This window comes from Ovis aries, chromosome 19, assembly GCF_016772045.2.
Source record: "Ovis aries strain OAR_USU_Benz2616 breed Rambouillet chromosome 19, ARS-UI_Ramb_v3.0, whole genome shotgun sequence".
In the NCBI taxonomy this organism is placed as follows: Eukaryota; Metazoa; Chordata; class Mammalia; order Artiodactyla; family Bovidae; genus Ovis; species Ovis aries.
The window spans coordinates 6,497,643-6,521,707 of NC_056072.1; the positions used below are offsets into that span (position 1 = coordinate 6,497,643).

The 24,065-nt window shown below is 46.2% G+C and overlaps 1 protein-coding gene across 1 annotated transcript in view; it reads right to left on the bottom strand.

The window, feature by feature from the left end:
- The window catches only part of OSBPL10 (oxysterol binding protein like 10), a 342,133-nt gene extending 320,176 nt beyond the window's left edge, over positions 1–21,957 (bottom strand). The window contains exon 1 of the mRNA XM_027957942.3: positions 21,540–21,957. Within this exon, the coding sequence (XP_027813743.1) occupies positions 21,540–21,820 (281 nt within the window). The 5' untranslated portion in view covers positions 21,821–21,957. The remainder of the gene's footprint in view (positions 1–21,539) is intronic.
- Positions 21,958–24,065: the final 2,108 nt, after the last annotated feature.

The window sequence follows — 24,065 nt, forward strand, 5'->3', positions numbered from 1 at the left end:
CTTTGTCCTCTTTATTCAACGAATGCTTACAGGTAATTTTACAACAAAGATCACCATAATTCTAGATAACAGAATGTATTTATTAAATAAAGTTGTAGGTTTAAAGTGGTTATAAGTGATAATTCATTCTTTCTATGTCACAGAGGGAACAAGCAATATACCTCTCACTTCGTCTTGTTCACGGATAGAAAACAAAATGGTTAGCATGCAAAGAAAACTAACAACTAAACAGGAAAGGGATAAACACACAAATCGTCCAAGCCTTTGGTTGAACGTTCTTTCCACGAGCTGCAAATACTGCAGCTTTACCTAATTTCATGGACAGCTGCTCACAGGCACGAACAATTTCCACCAGTTAACACCTGGAATTGTCTATCTTACCATACCTGAAGCAGCTTCCAAAAAGTAGTGGATGAAGACCACAGAATGGCTGCCTTAGTGGCCACTTGAGAAGATTAAAGTTAAGGCAAACTGGGTAATTTTTATTAGCTACATGCTACCTTCAGCCAAGAAGTATATGCTGCATGCCCCATAGTCTTTTTATAAAAATAGGCCAGGAACCTCCCTGGTGGTCCAGTGGTTAAGAATCTCCCTTGTATAGTTTCCTTTGTTGTGCAGAAGCTTTTAATTTTAATTAGGTCCCATTTGCTTATTTTTGCTTTTATTTCCAGTATTCTGGGAGGTGGGTCATAGAGAATCCTGCTGTGATTTATGTCGGAGAGTGTTTTGCCTATGTTCTCCTCTAGGAGTTTTATAGTTTCTGGTCTTAGGTTTAGATCTTTAATCCATTTTGAGTTTATTTTTGTGTATGGTGTTAGAAAGTGTTCTAGTTTCATTCTTTTACAAGTCGTTGACCAGTTTTCCCAGCACCACTTGTTAAAGAGATTGTCTTTAATCCACTGCATATTCTGGCCTCCTTTGTCAAAGATAAGGTGTCCATAGGTGCGTGGATTTATCTCTGGGCTTTCTATTTTGTTCCATTGATCTATATTTCTGTCTTTGTGCCAGTACCATACTGTCTTGATGACTGTGGCTTTGTAGCAGAGCCTGAAGTCAGGCAGGTGGATTCCTCCAGTTCTATTCTTCTTTCTCAAGACTGCTTTGGCTATTTGAGGTTTTTTGTATTTCCATACAAATTGTGAAATTGTTTGTTCTAGCTCTGTGAAAAATACCGTTGGTAGCTTGATAGGAATTGCATTGAATCTGTTAGATCGCTTTGGGTAGTATACTCATTTTCACTATATTGATTCTTCCAACCCATGAACATGGTATTTTTCTCCATCTATTAGTGTCTTCTTTGATTTCTTCAACCAGTGTTTTATAGTTTTCTACATATAGGTCTTTAGTTTCTTTAGGTCGATATATTCCTATTTTATTCTTTTCATTGCAATGGTGAATGGGATTGTTTCCTTAATTTCTTTTTCTATTTTCTCATTATTAGTGTATAGGAATGCAAGGGATTTCTGCATGTTGATTTTATATCCTGCAACTTTACTATATTCATTGCTTAACTCTAGTAATTTTCTGGTGGAGTCTCTAGGGTTTTCTATGTAGAGGATCATGTCATCTGCAAACAGTGAGAGTTTCACTTCTTCTTTTCCAGTTTGGATTCCTTTTATTTTTCTGCTTTGATTGCTGTGGCCAAAATTTCAAAAACTATGTTGAATAGTAGTGGTGAAAGTGGGCACCCTTGTCTTGTTCCTGACTTTAGGGAAATGCTTTCAATTTTTCACCATTGAGGATAAGTGGTGAAAAGACAGCCTTCAGAATGGGAGAAAACAATAGCAAATGAAGCAACTGACAAACAACTAATCTCAAAAATATACAAGCAACTCCTGCAGCTCAATTCCAGAAAAATTAACAACCCAATCAAAAAATGGGCCAAAGAACTAAACAGACATTTCTCCAAAGAAGACATACAGATGGCTAACAAACACATGAAAAGATGCTCAACATCACTCATTATCAGAGAAACGCAAATCAAAATTACAATGAGGTACCATTTCACACCAGTCAGAATGGCTGCTATCCAAAAGTCTACAAGCAATAAATGCTGGAGAGGGTGTGGAGAAAAGGGAACCCTCCTACACTGTTGGTAGGAATGCAAAGTAGTACAGCCACTATGGAGAACAGTGTGGAGACTCCTTAAAAAACTGGAAATAGAACTGCCTTATGACCCAGAAATCCCACTGCTGAGCATACACTCCGAGGAAACCAAAATTGAAAGAGATATGTGTACCCCAATCGCAGCACTGTTTATAATAGCCAGGACATGGAAACAACCTAGATGTCCATCAGCAGATGAATGGATAAGAAAGCTGTGGTACATATACACAATGGAGTATTACTCAGCCATTAAAAAGAATACATCTGAATCAGTTCTAATGAGGTGGATGAAACTGGAGCCTATTATACAGAGTGAAGTAAACCAGAAAGAAACACCAATACAGTATACTAACACATATATATGGAATGTAGAAAGATGGTAACGATAACCCTGTATGCGAGACAGCAAAAGAGACACAGATGTATAGGACAGTCTTTTGGACTCTGTGGGAGAGGGAGAGGGTGGGATGATTTGGGAGAATGGCACTGAAACATGAATAATATCATATATGAAACGAATCGCCAGTCTAGGTTCAATGCATGATACTGGATGCTTGGGGCTGGTGCACTGGGATGACTCAGAGGGATGGTACGGGGAGGGAGGAGGGAGGGGAGTTCAGGATGGGGAACACATGTATACCCACGGCGGACTCATGTTGATGTATGGCAAAACCAATACAATATTGTAAAGTAATTAACCTCCAATTGAAATAAACAAATTATATTTAAAAAAAAAAAAAAGAATCTGTCTTGTAATGCATGGGATGCAGATTGATCCCTAGTTCAGGAACTAACATCCCACATGCCACAGAAAAACGAAGTCCACACAGGGCAACTACTGAGCTCACGCAGTCTAGAACCCATGCTCTGCAACTGGGGATGCCTCCACGTGCTGCAACTAGAGAAAGCCTGACCACAGTAGGGAAGGCGCAGTGCAGCCCAAAAAAGGAAAAGCGGCCAAACAAATTCTTGCTAACTTTTAACAAAGTTCCAACAATGATACAAAGTTATCTTTTCTCTCCATACATATATTTTTCCAGAACCACATGAGAATAAGTTGCCAAAATAATGCCCCTTGACCCCTAAATCCTTCAGTGTACAAATATTAAAATCAAACAATTAACATGGATACTGTACTGTTAGCTATAGACTGCACACAAATTTTCTGGCATAATAATGTCATTTACACACACACAAAAATCAGATCACAAGTTATATTTAGTTAGTACAAAATGTACACTTTGTAGTTTTCAAAAGGAATTTATAGCTTCAAACTAAAAAAGCAAAACTAAAGGCGGAAATAAACAAAACAAAAAACACTAAGAATACCAATAACTGGTACATTGCTGGAAAGGAAAAGGAAGCCAGTTCTAGATAAGCAGAAATTCAATTTCATGACATAAGTAGCTGCAATTTAGTCTCTTTCTAGTTAGGTTATGCTACGCTTATGTTCAAAAAGATGACTTCCCCCAGGCTTAAGCTTGATTCCATAAGTTTAGTTCTGTTTCTCTGACATAGAGATTTTCTAAAGCACTTTTATATCAATCCTATCCTGTGAGAAAAATGTGAGAAAAAAAAATGTAGAGTTTTGGCTTTCAATACTCTTTTCCTGAATTTCAGCTCACTCCAAGGGTATCACAGAAACTGATGTTTAACAAAAATTTCAGTTATAGGAAACTCCAAATTAATTAAATGACTACAACAGTGTTACAATGCACTTTGGGCCAAGGTATCAAGGGCAGACTTCTCACAAAAAGGAAAAAGGTGCAGATTAGCCAGGAGAATAAAAATGACCACATGGGGATGACCCAGAAAGATGTTATGGGGAGGGAGGTGGGAGGGGGTTCATGTTTGGGAATGCATGTAAGAATTAAAGATTTTAAAATTTAAAAACTAAAAAACTAAAAAAAAAAAAGAGAGAGAGAAACAAAAAAAAAAAGAATATTGCTAGTATAAAAAGTGACAAAACGCAGTACGATACAGATACAGATATAAAATACGGGTGCAACAATACCCTCTCAACAGCATTCACAGCACACAAACTGGCTTTTGTCCAGCTCCATTTTTTAGGCTCAATCCATGAAATGAGTCAGCTGGAACACATACACAGTAAAGCTCTGTAAAGTTCGCCCAAGTGAAGTTCGCCAAAGGGGTCGGGAGGCCCATTTTTAAGGCATTAGTAATAGGGTGGAACCCAGCTACATAAGAATCCCAAATGCAAAATGCATTCAAAACATGCGATCCCACTTCACCCAAAGTCCACACTCTGATTTGGGAGTGTGGATTTGGGAGGCCTCCCTGGAGTCCTGGCAATTAAGACTCCGGCCAGAGCTTCCTAAGACTCACAGGGTCCAAGAGCCCCCTCAGCCTGTCCTGGGAGCCCGAGTGAAGACAGGACAGGACAGGCATGGAAAGACCTTCCAAAGGGCTGCAGGAGGCAAGGGGCGAGGCGGTAAAAGCTCTGAACACACAGCCCGAAAAAGTGCCTGCTTCTGACCAGGAAAAACCCACCAAACATCAGCTACTCACAGAAAGAGATGCCACCCAATGCTGGGCTAGAAAATCGCTAATGACAGCACAGGGGCCCTTCTCAGGGAAGGCCAGGGCTGGAGAGAGCGAACAGGAATAATGTTGAGCAATGACTGCCGTGCAGTGAAATGCCTGGCTGCTTTACCCTGAGGCAAAGCCCTCAGTGATCTCATCTATAAAATGAGTGGGGAGAAGGTCTCCAAGCTCCTTCCAGGGCGGTGAAAAGAAAGCAAGCTCCAGAGTCAGACCAATCCTGACTCCGCAACTTACCAGCAAGGCAACTTAGGTCACTCTGTGCCTCAGTTTCTACACCTGCAAAATAGAGATCCCACCTGCAACAGTCAGGGTTAGATTTGGCTGTGAAGAGTGGCTTAAAAGTGAGGCTTATTATGTCCATCATAGAAAATTCCAGAAGATAATAGCCCAGGATTTGTGAGGTGATCAACTGAGGCTTCCCAGTGGCTCAGATAGTAAAGAATTTGCCTGCAACGCAGGAGACCTTGGTTCAATCCCTGGGTAGGGAAGATCCCCTGGAGAAGGGAATGGCAACCCACTCCAGTCTTCTTGCCTAGAGAATTCCATGGACAGAAGAGCCTGGCAGGCTATAGTCCATGGGGTCACAGAGTCAGACACGACTGATCAACCAACACTTTCACTTTTCTGATCAACAAAGTCCTCAGAGGTGACTTCTGTCTTTATGGCCTTCATTCCAGTTGCCTAAAGACTCAAGATGACTGCTGCAACTCCAGACATCACGTCTGTATTCCAGTTTTGGCCACATGTCTTTATTTTAAGAAAGGGAAAAACGGGGGAAAGGTACAAAGGAGGTTCCAGGAAACTGTTATGTGACAATTCTGTTCCCTATAAGGGGGAGTGTGCAGTGCAAAGATAGTTTTCTCAAGGATAAAGCACGTATACAGCTAAAAACTAGGGCTCTATGACTATAGAAGGGAAGGCTGGATAGATCTGTAGCACCTCTGATCTCATGTTAAGGATTAAATTGTAAATCTAAAGCATCCAAGGGCCCCTGGGCCCACAGAGGTATCTCTTCTGGTTCTGAAAGCACTGACGTTTTATGACCTGTGCTATCGGTGGCTTGAGAGTCCTTCAGCAAGCAGGTTTTTCCAACACGGGCTGCTTTTACCGTTTGGTCCCTGGCCAAACCTACATACCACCCAAGTTCCAGCCATACCAAACCATCTCCCTCACTCCATACCTCCCAACCTTTGTACCCACAGAGCTTCTACCAGGGAAGCCCTCCCCAAGCCCCAGGCTGCACAATGAACCCCTCTCTTCAAGATCCTAGGTCTCCCCTCTCCTGCCACTTGTCTGCTATCCCCAGGTGGAGATGGGACTCTCCCCTGGAGCTTCTTCTCGGGTAGCATTACCACTGCCCACCCCACCCCATATCATAGAAGTGTTAGTCGCTCAGTCGTGTCCAACTCTTTGCAACCCCATGAACTGTAGCCCGCCAGGCTCCTCTGTCCATGAGATTCTCCAGGGAAGAATACTGGAGTGGGTAGCCATTCCTTTCCCATGTGCCATGCCCTACTCTAAGCCCTTTACATGAAGTCTGGCAGCTCGTCCCAACAACCCTATGACACACTCACTGTAACATCCCCATTTTACAGATGAAGAAACCAAGGCACAGAGAGGCTAAATAGCTGGTCCAAGGCCACACAGGTATTAATAGTCAACAGCAAGGTTGGGGTGCAAGCCCAGGCTGCTGGACTGCAGAATCCTTGCCCTTAGCCACCACACTCAGCTGCCGCGACTACCTGAGCAAGGGGTCTGCACGTCACTTCAGACCAAGGATGGTCAAACCACAGCCCATAGGCTAAATCCAGCCCACCATCTGTCTTTGTAAACAAAGTTTTATTGGAACACAGACACACCCGCTTGTTTACAATGGAAGAGTAGAGGAGTTGCCATGGAGACTGTGGAGCCCACAAAGCCAGATATTAATTGTGTGACCCTTTACGGGAAAAGTCTGCCACCCGTTACAGGCTGCCAGCCCTGTAAGGCAGGACCTGTGCCGTTTTCTTTCATCTCTCACATCTCACAGGGCATTTATTTATTTTCTTTAACTGAAGCGTGGTGAATGTACAACGCATGTTAATTTCTGTGTACAGTAAAGTGATTCAGTTAAACATACATATATTCTTCTGCATGGTCTTTTGTGTTATGGTTTGTTGCAGGATATTGAATCTAGTTCCCTGTGCTATCCAGTAGGGCCTTGTTGTTCATCCATCCTGCATATAAGAGTTTGCATCTGCTGATCCCAGGCTCCCAATCGCTCCCTTCATCTCCCGCTGGCAACCACAAGTCTGTTCTCCATGTCTGTGAACCTGTTTCCGTTTTGTAAATTTGTTCATTTGTGTCATATTTCAGATGCCACATATAAGTGATACCCTACAGTATTTGTCTTTCCCTGTCTGACTTACCTCACTTAGTATGATCACCTTGAGGTCCATCCCTGCTCTTGCCAATGGCATTATTTCATTGTTTTATGGCAAAGATTCCATCATGCGTATGTACCAAATCTTTATCCATTCAACTGCTGACAGACACTTAGCTTGTTTCCATGTCTTGGCTATTGTGAACAGTGGGGTGCACACATCTCTTTGAATTAGAGATTTCTCTGGCTATACCGCACGGCATTTGGCATCTACACACAAGGCCCTCAACAAGTACGTGGGGTGTGAACCTTCCATCAGGCCTAACTACACACAGAGCAGTGTGTGTGTGTCACGCAGGACTTGGAAAGTCTCCCACTTCTGTCTAGATTCTAGTTAGCAACAAAGGGCCCAGGAAAACCTTCGTGGTGGCATTCCCTGCACAGTTCACAGCCCACCACGGTTCTGATGGCGTGACCATCACCGGGATGTACCTATCGCCTAATCCACCTAACTCCTCTGGAACAAGGGACTCACACAGAGCACCGAGTCCCACTTGCACTTGGGAGAACCTGAATCCCATGGCGTCCTGGGCGGTTCCCAGTCCCTGCTCATGGTCCACCGGCCACGCGACCAGCACTGCCTAAATACTCGACACGTCCTGGGAAAGAGTTACTAAGAACTGATGCTGGGGACTTCCCTGGTGGTTCAGTGGTTAAGAATCTGCCTGCCAAAGCAGGGGACATAGGACTGACCCCTGCTCTAAAAAGACTCCACCTGCCTCAGGGCCACTAAGCCTGTGCCCTGCGCTGTAGAGCCGGCAAGCCCAAGTGCCCCAAGTATCGAAGCCCACAGGCCCTAGAGCCTGTGCTCTGCCAACAAGAGAAGCCACTACAAAGAGAAGCTCACGGACCACAACCAGACAGTGGCCCCCACTTACTGAAACCAGAGGAAACCTGTGCACAGCAACGAAGACCCAGTGCGCCCAAAAAAAAAAAAAACTGATGTCGGGGCCTTTCAACTTGTTATATGTTCATCAAAAGATTTCTAGAAAGGGACCAAACCACACACAAACACATTCCTCTAGAAATGACCGCCCAGCGTGAAAAAGTTGTTCGTGACTCAAATGCCTTCAAAGAAGAGAATCGTGCACGTTTCCTGATTGCAGTGTTGTTCTTGGTGTCATTGCACAAGGCACAAATACAGCACTGGGTTGTGACCAAATCCCATCAAGTCTGGGTTATCAAACACCAAAGTCTGGACGGCTTTCTTTCTACTTCTGTCTTGGCCGGCCCGAAACTCATCAGGAGCCACCCAGAGGAAACATGCAGAGAGCCTCCCACGTTTCCAGCACAACCATCTCAATCCTGCTTTCAGGACACAAAGACCCACGTCTCTCCTCTCCTCCCAGGGTTCTCAAACTGTTGTCTGATGGGTCACACCCTGCCAGGCCATGTGATGGACACCCAGCAGAGACCAGCATCCACTACACAGATAAAACCGTTTGTCACCTGGCCCAACACAGGGGAGGAAGGTCTGAGAAACATCTGTATACTGGGTCTAAAGTGACCACCAACTCAGCCCCAGGAAGGTTCCTTGTGCTTCTTTCCAGCCCATTCCCCTTCCCTTGCAATCTGTTTCTGATTTTTATCACCGTGAATTCGTTTTGTCTCTTTGGGTTTTATGTATCAGTGGGTGGAACCATCAGAGCTTATCCTTTTCAGAGTCTGGTCTGTTTAACTCAGAAAGACCTGAGTTTGGTCCTCTTTGCTGCCACATCAGTCACTCATACTGGATTTCTTTCTGTTGTTGCGTCGTAGTGTATCTGTGAATATACCACTTTGCTTATCCGTATACTCATAGGTGGGTGTTTGGGTGGTTTCCAGTTTTTGGCTGTTACAAACCAAGCTGCTGTTCATGTACAAGTCTGTGTGTGGACGTGAGCTTCATTTCTCTTGGGTCAGTACTGGGACTGGAATCGCAGTGGTTACATGCTATAAACAAGTATCAAAATTCAAATGGAACATCTAAGATTATCGTATTGTATGTTTCTTATGACTTGAAAAAGAAGTCTTTGGACTAATGAGTCATTCTGACAAAATGGAAAGCACAGATTATTACATGTATTCTTCCAAAACTGATTGCTCAATTAGTATTTAAAGAAACCCCAAAGAAACTCTGATTGGCCCGTTAAAGGAAATTAGGTTTACTCATGGGCATTAGAAACAATTTTCCACACAATATTACCTACTTAATACTTGCCCAAGGGCTCTGTCCAGGCAGAGATGAATGAGCCCACCAATCTGGCCTAACAAGCCCACTTACACTCATGACAGCAACCTGCGCCCTCCCCTGAAAGAGATGGCTGTTGCTATGGCAACCAGTGGAAGGTAGGCAAGGTGGACGGAGAAGGGATCCAAACAGCTTAAGAACCACTTTGGACTCATGACTGCGGGAATGCCATTCCCCACCCCCAAGATGTTCACATCCTAATTCCTGGAACCTATGACTGTCAATTTATACGGCAAAGTGTTTGGCACATACTAAGTCGCTTCAGTCGTGTCTGATTCTTTGCGACCCTACGGACCCTAGCCTGGAATCTCTGTCCATGGGATTCTCCAGGCAAGAACACTGGAGTGGGTTGCCATGCCCTCCTCCAGGGGATCTTCCTGACCCAGGGCTCAAACCCTTGTCTCTTGGGTCTCCTGCACTGGCAGGCGGGTTCTTTCCCACTAGCCACCTGGGAGGCCCTAATGGCGGGCTGAGTAACTCAAGGGTCTTGAGATGGAGGGACTCTCTAAGTGGACCCTAAACACACTCATAGCAGTCCTTCTAAAGGGAGGCAGAGGGAGATCGGACACACAGGGAGGAGAAGGAAACAGGAAGACAGAGGCAGAAACTGGGGCGATGCAGTTGCGAGCCAAGGAATGCTGGCAGTCAGCAGGAGCTAGGAGAAGCAGGAAGAACTTTCCCTGAGAGCAGCCGGTGGGGGCACGGCCTTGCCGACACCCTGACTTCCATCCAGTGAAACTGACCTCAGGCTTCTGGCCTCCAGAGCCATGAAACAATACATGTCTGTTGTTTTAAGTCACCAAGTCTGGGGTCATTTTTCATAAGAGCCGAAGGAAAACTAACACAGACTGGAAGCCTTAAGGTCATATTGCTTCTGCCAGCGGCCCACATTCCCCCGGTATCAACTCCAATGTCTGAGAAGTTAATTCACTATTATAAAATTAATGAAAGCTTTCATTAATTAATGAAAACAAAATATCATAGGGACTTCCCTAGTGGTCCAATGGATAAGACTCCACGCTCCCAACACAGGGGGCCCAGGTTCAATCCCTGGCCAGGGAACTAGACCCTGCAAGCTGCCGCTGAAGAGTTCACGCGCAGCAACTAGAGAGTCTGCACGCCACCGCGAAGACAGAAGACCCCATGCGCTGCAATTGAGACCCAGCACCGCCAAATACACAGATAAAAGTAAATATTTTAAAACAGGAAAATGTCACAGACCATCTCGTGACCACGAGACAGGCAAAGATGTCCTAAACAGGGCTCAAAAAGAACCCACCGTAAAAGGAAAACATTGACAATGTGACCACGTTAAAATTTAGAATCTGTGTTTATCAAGACACTAGTAAGAGATGAACTCGCAAACCACAGCATGAAAGAAGTTGCTTTCTCTGCATACAGAACACCTGTGCCCATGTGTGCAGAAACCTATCAGTGAACTCAGACCCAGAACACACAGGAAATTCCACAATTTAATAAGAAAAAAGCCGATATTAGAAAGCTAATAACTTCATTAGCCATCAGAAAGGGCAAATTAAAATCACAAGGAGATACCGCCACACACCCACCAGACTGGCTACGAAGAGAACAGACAATGTCAAGTATGGACGAGTCTGTGGAGCACCTAGAACTCGCTCACATTTCTGGTGGCGTACTAACAGACACAGCCACCATGGGAAACTCTCTGGATGCCTCTCGTGAGTGGGACACCTGTAACACCTCCACACCTAGGTACCCACCCACAGACAGGTGTGCGTGTATTTCCCAAAACTATTCACATGAGCCCAAAACTGGGAGGAACTCAAATGTCAATCTACAAGAGGTACAAATATATTTTGTACATTCATACAACAGAATACCAAACAGCAATGGAAATAAACAGACCACAACATGAATGGGGCTTAGAAGCCAGACGTAAAAGATCACATCACGATCTGAAATTTAAAAATAGGCCTAACTAATATACGGTATTGGGAGTCAGAATAGTGGTGCCTACAGGGGTCGGGGATGACAGTAAGGGATGGGATGAAGGGGCTGCTTTTTCTTGATCTGGTTGTGCATGAAAATTCACTGAACTATGTATTTTTAGGAGTTGTGTATTTTTCTGAACGAATATATAAGACTTAAAATTTACCCTCAGAAATTCAGTTATTCAGAGATTATGTGGGAAGGTATGGGCAGCTTTCTTTTTCCTCGATAACATTTTCAAATGGTACAATGGATGCACGTTCATCTTAGGGGAAAAAAATAACCATTCAGGGTGTGCGCAAGTATGCACACACACGTGCATGTGTGTGTGTTTTAGTCACTCAGTTGTGTTCGACTCTTTGAGACCCCGTAGACCGTAGCCTGCCAGGCTCCTCTGCCCATGGAATTTCCAGGCAAGAATACTGGAGTGGGCTGCCATACCTTCCTCCAGGGGATCTTTCTGAGCCAGAGATCGAACCTGGGTCTCCTGCACTGCAGGCAAATTATTTACCATCTGAGCCACCAAGGAAGCCCATTTGATATAAACATCAAATACATGTACACTTTAAAAAGGCAGGGGTGAGAGGACAGCCAATCCCACAGGACGTGATTAACATATGGCATACATTACATATATTATATATAATGTGTTATATACATATGTTTACAGTACAAAACATATACAATATACTGTTGTCAGTCACCAGTTGTGTCGGACTCTGCAACCCCATGGACTGCAGCACGCCAGGCCTCCCTGTCCCTCACCATCTCCCGGAGTTTGCCCAAGTTCATGTCCATTACATTAGTGATGCCATCCAGCCATCTCATCCTCCCATGCCCTCTTCCCCTTGTATATATTATATAGGATAACATTCTATGCATATATTATTGTATATTTTATACATATATAGTTGTATATATTACATACAATACATAGAAATAATATGCAGCTTTGTAATCTAAGCAATCCTCTTTTATAATTATTGTCAATGAAGCCATCTAATGTCCCTAAACAATGTAAGTGGGGAGTCAGAACAATCTGACAACCCAGACAGCAAGATGTGCAAATCCTTCAGAGCACGAGGAGACAAGAACATTAAACCAGAACAGTGATTTTCAACCCTGGTATCACCACCAATTGTCTCTAAAACTATTGGAATTCTCAAAAAGCATTCATTTTCATGCAGTATTACTTTTGAAGTTAATATATGCCTCTACTGACTTTGCTAAACGGGCCAAGTGGCCCCCAAACCCTGGGAAATTATGCCAGGAGCTAAACACTGTCTTCTCAAAGTATGTTAATACAGATCAAGTGAAAAGCGAGCCCTGGATATCTGGTTCCTAAAGGTCCATCTTGGGTGGGTTGTGGTGGGTCTGAGGTCAGGATGGGCATGTCTACTGACCCAGAAGACATGTTGCAGAGAACAGAGCAAATGATAAACACACTAACTCAAGGACAAATCTATAAGCAGGTAGAGTTAAGAATTACAATAACAGTGGTAAACGCTGGCCAAAACAGAACTAAATCCTGGCTTGTCTTTTCTGTCATTCATTTACTTGCTAACTCATTTGGTAACACTTACTGAACCTTTATTATATGCCACGTCCTAGACTCTAGGGATACAGCAGAGAACAAGACAAGCAAAATTACTCTCTGTCCTCAGCGAGCTAATACCTAGTGCAGAAGGACGAAAGAGGAAACTACAGAGCATGTCAGCTGGTGGTAAGGGTTAAGGAGGAGAAAAGCATGACAGGGAGATGGGCTTTAGAGGCTGGAGGAGGAAGGAAGTCACTTCCAACAGAAACGTAAATGCCTGGTTCCAAGTTTTAAATAACCTCTTGCCCCTCAAAGAACCCATCATCTTCTCTGCAAAGAACTCTGTGATAATTATGCTAATGGAACCCCAGAGCCATCACAGCATGCAAAAAAGAGACCAAGAGTTTTATGGGCTGGAAAAGGTCCGCTAAAGTAGGGGCAAATTGAAGATCCAAGAATAGCTCCTTCTTGCCGAGATCCTGAACTATTCTCAGCCCCTTATACATCAGGGTCTTCATTTAATCCCCACACTGAACTGAGGGAAAGAGCAGAGGTTACACTGTCTTCAACATTTAAGCAAGCGGGAAAGCGGAAGCCCAGGGCAATTAGGGAGCTGGCCCAAGGCAAGAGGTGTGCTCCGTAATGAGGCCAGGACTTGACCCAGAGTCCGCACTGCTCTAACTGTCCAAATGCGTGTCCACTGGCCTGAGGTTTTCGAATGCCAGTACTCGTCCTCTTTGTCCTATTCAAGATTTGCCTTTCGGTGTTTTCCTGAGTTCCCACAACCTCACCAATCACCCGAGAAAGAATCAGAGGCTGGCTCCACATTTGCAGTCTTTTTTCCTCCAAATATCAAAAACTGAATGGTGATGAAAACCCTCAAATATTTAAATATCACTTCCCAGATCCGATAAGAAATTATTTCCCCTAAAACACTAGATGTTAAAACCAACCCCAAAGCAGTTCCGTTTTGGCCAAAGACTAAACTCAGCCTTAGGGCAAATGAGAGTTCATACTGTCACGTCCATGCTAGATCTGCCCCTCGCAAACTGAGCATGCGCAAACAGAACTCTTGGTCGTCCGCCACCCGACCCACAGGCAGGTGCGTCCCCTGTGACCCTGGGATCCATAAAGGATGCCTCAACCTCCCAGCCTACACAGTCAAGAGTTATCCTTCTTGCAATGGAAGCGAACATTAAATATATATATATATACACACACATATCTAAAACAAGGTAAGGAACAGCGGCTGTGCTTTGCTGGAGCAGCCGTGAAGAGATACCCCACGCCAAGATAAGAGAAACCCAAGTAAGATGGTAAGTGTTGCAAGAGGGCATCAGAGGGCAGACACACTGAAACCATACTCACAGAAAACTAGTCAATCTAATCACACTAGGACCACAGACTTGTCTAACTCAATGAAACCAAGCCATGCCTATGGGGCAACCCAAGATGGGCAGGTCATGGTGGAGAGGCCTGACAGAATGTGGTCCACTGGAGAAGGGAATGGCAAGCCACTTCAGTATTCTTGCCTTGAGAACCCCATGAACAGTATGAAAAGGCAAAATGATAGGATACCAAAAGAGGAACTCCCCAGGTCATTAGGTGCCCAATATGCTTCTGGAGATCAGTGGAGAAATAACTCCAGAAAGAATTAAGGGATGGAGCCAAAGCAAAAACAATACCCAGTTGTGGATGTGACTGGTGATGGAAGCAAGGTCCGATGCTGTAAAGAGCAATATTGCATAGGAACCTGGAATGTCAGGTCCATGAATCAAGGCAAATTGGAAGTGGTCAAACAAGAGATGGCAAGGGTGAACGTCGACATTCTAGGAATCAGCAAACTAAAATGGACTGGAATGGGTGAATTTAACTCAGATGACCATTACATCTACTACGGCGGGCAGGAATCCCTCAGAAGAAATGGAGTAGCCATAATGGTCAACAAAAGAATCTGAAATGCAGTACTTGGATGCAATCTCAAACACGACAGAATGATCTCTGTTCGTCTCCAAGGCAAACCATTCAATATCACAGTAATCCAAGTCTATGCCCCAACCAGTAACGCTGAAGAAGCTGAAGTTGAACGGCTTTATGAAGAGCTACAAGATCTTTTAGAACTAACACCCAAAAAGATGTCCTTTTCATTATAGGGGACTGGAATGCAAAAGTAGGAAGTCAAGAAACACCTGGAGTAACTGGCAAATTTGGCCTTGGAGTATGGGATAAAGCAGGGCAGAGGCTAACAGAGTTTTGCCAAGAGAATGCACTGGTCACAGCAAACACCCTCTTCCAACAACACAAGAGAAGACTCTACACATGGACATCACCAGATGGTCAACACCAAAATCAGATTGATTATATTCTTTGCAGCCAAAGATGGAGAAGCTCTATACAGTCAACAAAAACAAGACCAGGAGCTGACTGTGGCTCAGATCATGAACTCCTTATTGTCAAATTCAGACTTAAATTGAAGAAAGTAGGGAAAACCACTAGACCATTCAGGTATGACCTAAATCAAATCCCTTATCATTATACAGTGGAAGTGAGAAATAGATTTAAGGGTCTAGATCTGATAGATAGAGTGCCTGATGAACTATGGAATGAGGTTCGTGACACTGTACAGGAGACAGGGATCAAGACCATCCCCGTGGAAAGGAAATGCAAAAAAGCAAAATGGCTGTCTGGTGAGGCCTTACAAATAGCTGTGAAAAGAAGAGAGGTGAAAAGCAAAGGAGAAAAGGAAAGATATAAGCATCTGAATGCAGAGTTCCAGAGAATAGCAAGAAGAGATAAGAAAGCCTTCTTCAGTGATCAATGCAAAGAAATAGAGGAAAAGAACAGAATGGGAAAGACTAGAGATCTCTTCAAGAAAATTAGAGATACCAAGGGAACATTTCATGCAAGATGGGCTCGATAAAGGACAGAAATGGTATGGACCTAACAGAAGCAGAAGATATTAAGAAGAGGTAGCAAGAATACATGGAAGAACTGTACAAAAAAGATCTTCACGACCCAGATAATCATGATGATGTGATCACTAATCTAGAGCCAGACATCTTGGAATGTGAAGTCAAGTGGGCCTTAGGAAGCATCACTACGAACAAAGCTAGTGGAGGTGATGGAATTCCAGTTGAGCTCTTTCAAATCCTGAAAGATGATGCTGTGAAAGTGCTGCACTCAACATGCCAGCAAATCTGGAAAACTCAGCAGTAGCCACAGGACTGGAAAAGGTCAGTTTTCATTCCAATCCCAAGGAAAGGCAATGCCAAAGAATGCTCAAACTACCGCACAACTGCACTCATCTCACACGCTAGTAAAGTAATGCTCAAAATTTTCCAAGCCAGGCTTCAGCAATACGTGAACCGTGAACTCCCTGATGTTCAAGCTGGTTTTAGAAAAGGCAGAGGAACCAGAGATCAAATTGCCAACATCCGCTGGATCATGGAAAAGGCAAGAGAGTTCCAGAAAAACATCTATTTCTGCTTTATTGACTATGCCAAAGCCTTTGACTGTGTGGATCACAATAAACTGTGGAAAATTCTGAAAGAGATGGGAATACAGACCACCTGACCTGCCTCTTGAGAAATCTGTATGCAGGTCAGGAAGCAACAGTTAGAACTGGACAGGGAACAACAGACTGGTTCCAAATAGAAAAAGGAGTACGCCAAGGATGTATATTGTCACCCTGCTTATTTAATTTATATGCAGAGTACATCATGAGAAACGCTGGGCTGAAGGAAGCACAAGCTGGAATCAAGATTGCTGGGAGAAATATCAATAACCTCAGATATGCAGATGACGCCACCCTTATGGCAGAAAGTGAAGAGGAACTAAAAAGCCTCCTGATGAAAGTGAAAGAGGAGAGTGAAAAAGTTGGCTTGAAGCTCAACATTCAGAAAACGAAGATCATGGCATCCGGTCCCATCACTTCATGGGAAATAGATGGGGAAACAGTGGAAACAGTGTCAGACTTTTTTTGGGTTCCAAAATCACTGCAGATGGTGACTGCAGCCATGAAATTAAAAGACGCTTACTCCTTGGAAGAAAAGTTAAGACCAACCTAGATAGTATATTCAAAAGCAGAGACATTACTTTGCCGACTAAGGTCCATCTAGTCAAGGCTATAGTTTTTCGTGTGGTCATGTATGGATTTGAGAGTTGGACTGTGAAGAAAGCTGAGTGCCGAAGAATGGATGCGTTTGAACTGTGGTGTTGGAGAAGACTCTTGAGGGTCCCTTGGACTGCAAGCAGATCCAACCAGTCCATTCTGAAGGAGATCAGCTCTGGGATTTCTTTGGAAGGAATGATGCTAAAGCTGAAACTCCAGTACTTTGGCCACCTCATGCGAAGAGTTGACTCATTGGAAAGACTCTGATGCTGGGAGGGATTGGGGGCAGGAGGAGAAGGGGACGACCGAGGATCAGATGGCTGGATGGCATCACGGACTCAATGGATGTGAGTCTGAGTGAACTCCGGGAGATGGTGATGGACAGGGAGGCCTGGTGTGCTGCGATTCATGGGGTCACAAGAGTCAGACACGACTGAGCGACTGAACTGAAAACTGAATCACTTTTCTGTACAGCTGAAACACAACATTGTAAATCGACTATATTTCAATTTTTAAAAAGTTTAAGCTATCCTTGGCCCCTGTTGCTCGCTCACCTCAGCATCCAATCCATCAGCCATGTCCCCCCTCCCCACTCCAGATCTGTCCCTTTCTCCGTTTCCCTTGGCTCCAGCGTCCAAGCCCCCAGCATTTCTTGCCTGGACCGCCATGCTGCGCTCCTCTCTGCTTCCTAATCTGCTCCTGAAAACTCTCATCTCCACACAGGAGCCAGAGTAAGCTCCTGAAAGTCGCAGACCGGGTCACCTTCCTGCCTAAAATCCTTCTGTGAAGCTGTAACAGTCTTCAATCCTTCCCCTGCCTACAAGCCCATGTGTGATATGGCATCTGCCTGACTCTCCCCAGTCTCTGGGGTTTACTCTCCCCCTGGTACACTCACTCCATATGAAACTCAAAAAGCAGGTGAAAAGATCGTGCGCTAGATTAAAATGTGAATATCCGCAAAGACACTAGATCCACACAAATTTCCACAAATACATGTCTTTATTTCACCATCTTTTTTGTATACTGATATATATATATGATACATATATCATATATATGTGAGAAGGAAATGGCAACCCACCCCAGTATTCTTGCCTGGGAAATCCCATGGACAGAGGAGCCTGGCGGGCAAAGGAGCTCATGGGATCACAAAGAGTTGGACATGACTAAGTGACTAACACTTTCACACTTTCATAAATGTATATTTACCATGCCCTGTTGCTTGTGGGATCCTAATTTCCCAAATTGGAACTGAACCCAGGCCCGCAGCAATGGAAGCATGGACTCCAAACCACTGGACCACCAACAAATTCCCTAAATAAATGTTTCATCTATGAGCACCTACCTCCTTCTGAAACTGTGTTTATTTGTTAGAGGTATTTACATTTAATGGGGCTTCCCAGGTGGTGCTCATGGAAAGGAACCCACCTGCCAATGCAGGCGGTGTGAGACAAGGATTTGATCTCTGAGTCAGGAAGATCCCCTGGAGGAGGGCATGGCAACCCACTCCAGTATTCCTGCTTGGGAAATCCCATGGACAGAGGAGCCTGGTGGGGCTACCGTCCATGGGTTGCACAGAATCAGAGATGACTGAAGCAAGTTAGAATGCAAGCACTTTTTCATGATATCCTACAAATCTCTACCATGCTATAATGTCTGAAATATTTCCTTTAAAAAACTATACTAAATGGATTATAGAAACTCCTTAACGGGGATTCCCCACCGCACTCTGATTACGTGGCACCCTCTCAGCCAATGAGAGCACCAAGTGTCCTGGGCGTGCTCTCCTAGGCGAGTCCCACACGTGTAGCTTTCCCTCCTGCCATCCCCCTTTATGTCACCGATCTTGTATTCTGGCCACAGTGCCTTCCTTGGGACATCAGATGAGGATAAGAGGACTACAAATGAATTAAGGCAGAATATGATACTGAATGTTAAAATATAAGCTTCACAACAACTCGGGGATGTGCAAGCAGACACCAGAGTGAAAACTATTGGTGGGTAGCTGGTGTGTTACCAACAGACAGCAGCCTCACCAAGGACTTCGTGGCTGGAGATCCATCATAAGCTGCAGACAATTTGAAGAAAAAAAAAAAACCCGCAAAGGAACATGCCATGAGGCCCCCAAATGCAGGGAGCTTGACTCAGCCCAACTACTCACACCAAGGACACCAAGGCGTTCCCCTGGGGGGTGGGGGTGAGGTTTCCTTCCACTTTTGCATCCTATGACCCCCTCCACTACATGTTGAAAAGATGCCTATGTGTTTTGCACACAGCAGGAGCTCCAAAGTAGCTGACCCAGTGCATGGCACACAGTAGGGCCTCCATAAAATAGTGCCTGAATAAATAAATGGATGAGTGAATATTTTTCAAAGTTTCCATCTTTGTTCTCTTCCCTGTTCCTTTTCACTGGTCCAGATCCTCCTTTCTAAAACCCCTTGAGGAGGGAGAAGCATGCGGGCACAGCCATCACAGATGTTCTCCGGAACACTGATGCACCCTCGGCCACAGCGGGAAACAAACCCCAATGAGACACTGACCACTAGGGAGAGACAATGCTTTTGAAGGCAATGGTAGGCTTTGAGACAAATGCGTCTACTGTGGTAAGAACAAACAGTGGCAGCCAGCTATAACCCTCAGTAAACAAATTCAATACAGATGAGACTTCCGCAGTATACACAGTACATTTCACCTGTGTAGCCTGCAATCAAGTATATGTTGTTGTTGCTGTTATTAGTATTATTATTGTTATAAATTTTGCTTCTTCTCAATCTGGCCTTCAACCTAAATACTCCAGAGGATTTAATTACACAAAAGCATGAGTTACTCCAATTTCCCCTAAATCCACTCCAAAGAACAAATCCTTTAATATATGCTGCAGGTAAAATGCCATCCCCAAGTGAAATAACTAATCCAGGGTAAAAGCTCTGTTGGCTTCATAAATTACTTCAGGGGAAAAAAAAAAAAAAGAAGAATTAAAGGTGATTGTCCAACACACAAACCAAATGCTACACAAGCAAGGCACAGCCAGGTGCCATTAACAAGGCAATTACCAGGACCTGAAATCAGATTCAGTCCTCTCATCTGCCTCCTCTCTGGCACTCTACCTATTTCCTTTTCAGCTTTCAAGAACTGACACTGGGGCTATTTTGGGAAATAAAAGGATCCCAAAGTTAAGGTGCAGCTTCCCTTAACACAGTAGTAGATCTCCAAGGAAACTCTGGGGAAAGTTCTCTGCCTACAATATCAACTCCGTTTCCTTACTTAGGAAGTCACCATTCTCCACTTGCAACGCAGGAGACCCTCGTATAATCCCTGGGTCGGGAAGATCCTCTGGAGAAGGAAATGGCTACCCGCTCCAGTATTCTTGTCTGAATTAGTTCATGGAAAGAGAAGCCTGGCGGGCTACAGTCCATGGGGTAGCAAAGAGTCCAGACAAAACGGATCCACTAACACTTTCCCCTAGTAGAGCTTCATGTAAATAACTGCCTGCAGTTTCAGCTGGAGACATTCTGCGGCTTACAGAGGAAGAGACTGCCAAGTGCTCTAGTCACTAGCAGAGATAAGCAATAGCTCCCGGGATGTGATGCAAATCTCGCAAGCACCCTTTTTTTTTTTTTTTTTTTCTTGTGGTGATTTTCTTTTTCTTTTTCTTATTTTACTTCATTTTTCTTTACAATACTGTATTGGTTTTGCCATACATCAACATGAATCTGCCACGGGTGTACACGTGTTCCCAAGCATCCTTAAGAACCACAAGACCTCATATTCAAGGGCTATTAAGGACCTGACACAGATCTCATCAACAAACTCTCCAAAAAGCCCCACTCTCCTTGCGTGGATTTTGGTATTTTTGACTTGTTTTTGAAAAACTATACACACACACCTACACATAAACGCAGAGCCCCATCTGCTCCTCTCAAGAGTTCCTTACTGCCTCGGTCCACACACACCGCGACCCCTTGCCCTAACACCCCTCCTTCCACGTGTCCCAAGTGGGAGAGCAGAGTGAGCAGGGAACTTCAGGAGACCCCTTAAGGGAGAAAACAACTTAAACAGCGAACTGCCCATTTCGAAAGGGGAGAGAGTGTCAAAGAAAAAACAACACGAAACTTCCGTCGCAGAGACCCGAGTCTCTCGGCCACCAACAGGGCGAGGGGCTAGCGCGCGCCCCGGAAACTGCCGAGGATAACTGGCTGATTTCTGGGGGGGGTGGCGTCTTTAAACAACAAAGTTTTAAATGAACTAGGATCCAGACAGAATTGGCGTGATGGGGCCAGCTCTTACGTACAGGCATCGCGCACGCCCCTCTGCCCCCCACTCTCAGTCCTCCAACGGTGCCGGAAGCCGCTAGCCGGCAGGGCCCGGGGACCAGCGCGCTCGCCGGTCGCTCCAGTCCCTGCATGTGCCAAGGCTCTCCTTCCTTCCCCGCCACTGCGATGTGGGCCCGGGGTGGGGTCGCGGCGCACCTAGGGGAGCGGGGACGCGGCGTGGGCCCGGGTGCCGAGGCCGCCCCGGCTTGCCGGCGGCCCGATCGCGCGCGCACACACTCACACACACCGAGCAGCGCGCAGGGAGGGGCGGGCGGCGGGCGCGTTACCTGTTCTGCCAGCCCTGGAGGAGGTTGGTGTATTTGCTGAGCACGCCCTCGAGTGCCGGCTCCCTCCGCCGGCCGCTGCCCCCGCACGGGCTAGCGGCTACCGAGCCCGGGCTGCTGCGGCTGCCCCCGCCTCCGAGCCCGGCGGCCGCCGACCTGCCGGAGACCCCCCGGCCCGCCAGGGAGCAGGAGGGCGAGGAGCCCGCCGAGGTGGCGCGGCTGCTGCTGCGGCTGCTGCTGTTGCTGCCCCCGCCGCTTTCCGCGCCCTGGGCTGCCCTCTCCATGGTCCGTGCGCGCCCGGGACGCGGGGGCCCGCCGCGGTGGCGGCCCCGGCGCTGGGGCTCCTGGCGCGGCGGCGGCTACAGCTCCGGGAGCCCGGGCGGCGCGTGGCTGCTCCAAATCCCCGGGAAACGCCTGACTCATACAGGAGGAAGAGGAGGAGGAGGCGAGGAGCGCTGGGAAGGAAGCCAAAGGGGCTGGATGCAGCTGCGGCCGCCCCTCCCCCGTCGCGGCCCCGGCCCCTCCCTCCGCACTAGTTTCCCTGGCAAGTTCGGAGCGGGTGGCCGCTTCGGCCAGCCCTCCTCCAGGTCTTCCTGATCTGCTTGCCAGCCCGCCGGGCCGCTCAGGCCCGGGGCTCGGGGCGCTCTCGGAGCCGATCCGCAGGGTGGGCACGCCCGGAATCCACACCCTGCCGCCCCCTCTCGATGGGAAGGTGCGAAAGGGAATCTCCGCGCGTCACTCCCCACCCCCGCACCCACCTCGGGACCTGGCGGGAGGAGCGGCCCCACCCACTGGGTCCACCCGGATATGGACCCGCCCGGCCTAACACCGGTCACACGCAACTCCTCTATGTCTTCCGCACCGAGCCTGGGCCACACACACGTACACGGTCACCTGGACATCGACCTCGCTGGCCGAGCCGAGGAACAGGGCTAGGAGGTCCTCCGGGCTCTCCTGCGTGTCTGGGAGGGGAGGGGAGAAGAAGGCAAGTAAACTCGCCCGGGGCGTTTTCACCCACTGGAGTTGTGGGAAACGCACAGTGGACACCCTGGCTAGGATTTGAGTGGGGCAAGAGTGCTCGGATTCCTGCAAGCGCCTCCTTCAATTGAGCGTCCTGGACGCAGCTCTGGCCTCACCTTAATCCCTACACTGATGGACACACGTCAACCTAGCCAATCCAACCATACCTGGTGTTATCAAGACAGCACGACGCACTTGGGAACCAGAGGCTCCGAAATGGGTCAGACTGCACTGAAAGCACGGGAGATCACAGATAGCTACTCACAGAGCAAAGTATTCTGTGTATTGACTGTAACTTCTGCCCCCACCCCCAATGGAGGCACACGGGGCTGCAGCTGGGTTTCTAAATCTAAAGCGGAGTTGCTGCTCTTCTGCAAAATTAGATGGGTTACACTCTCCACAGCACTCATCATTTTTGTGCATATAAATATCCAATGCAATCTGGAAGTTTCTAAAAATTACCTAGAAAAGAGCTTTGAAGATCTTACCCACCCCCAACATACACAAACACACACACACACACACACACACGAAAGCAAAAAGATTGATAGGTGGTCCTTACCTAGAAACTCATAACACAGGTAAATAATTCAACAGTTAAAAAATTACTAAATGGAATAGAGTCAGCTCTCATGGGGCCAGTTCTCCAAGCCTGACCCTTTTCTACCTCCGTATCCTTCCAGGAAGCTTTCAAAGGTGGCTCAGTTCTAGAAATTTTCATGGAGAAGCTTCTGGGGCTGGTGAGACATGGTTGTGCCCCCAGATAAATTACAATACCAAGTGCCCACACAGTATAAAAAGAGATAGCCTCCCCACCACCACCACCCCCCCTCAACTACCAGACTGCATGGTAGAAAGGACTGAACTTGAAGCCAGACAGGGCTGAATTCAAATCTATGACCTTGATCAAGTGACCTCTTTAAGACTTAGTCTTCTCACCTGCAAAATGGAACAAATTTTACTAGTGGCTGGGATGAGAATGTTTATTCGGTTCAAAATACCATCTCTTCCCATTGGAAGAATATGTTCCCTCCATATGAACCTCAGGCTTGGCCACGGAATTCTTTTGGCCAGTGGACTGAACAGATATGATAGATGCTACGTCCAGACATAAGTCTAAAGGCCATCGTGTGGTTCTCCCATCTTTCTCCCCCTCCTGCTAGGGGAGCAGCGTGTCTCAGCTCAAGGCTGTCCTTCAGATTGGGTCCTGGATTAAGGAAATGTGTGACAGAGCTGAAGCCAGTTAGCTTTGACTGGCCACATGCACAAAGTCTTTGCTGTCAGCTGCTGAGATTTCAGGAACCATTTTGATACCACAGCATAACAGTGCCTGGGCCAGCTGGTCTGTGTGTGAGTGTGTGTGAAGCCCTTCACTGATGTGAGGACAGGGAAGTGGGCACGTACTAAGCCATGTGTCAGTCGTTACACCCCCAGACAGCACCCCACATGGGGGCCTGCCACCTGAGGATCCAGCTACAAGCGGGCAGGTGCCATCATCTTATTTCATAT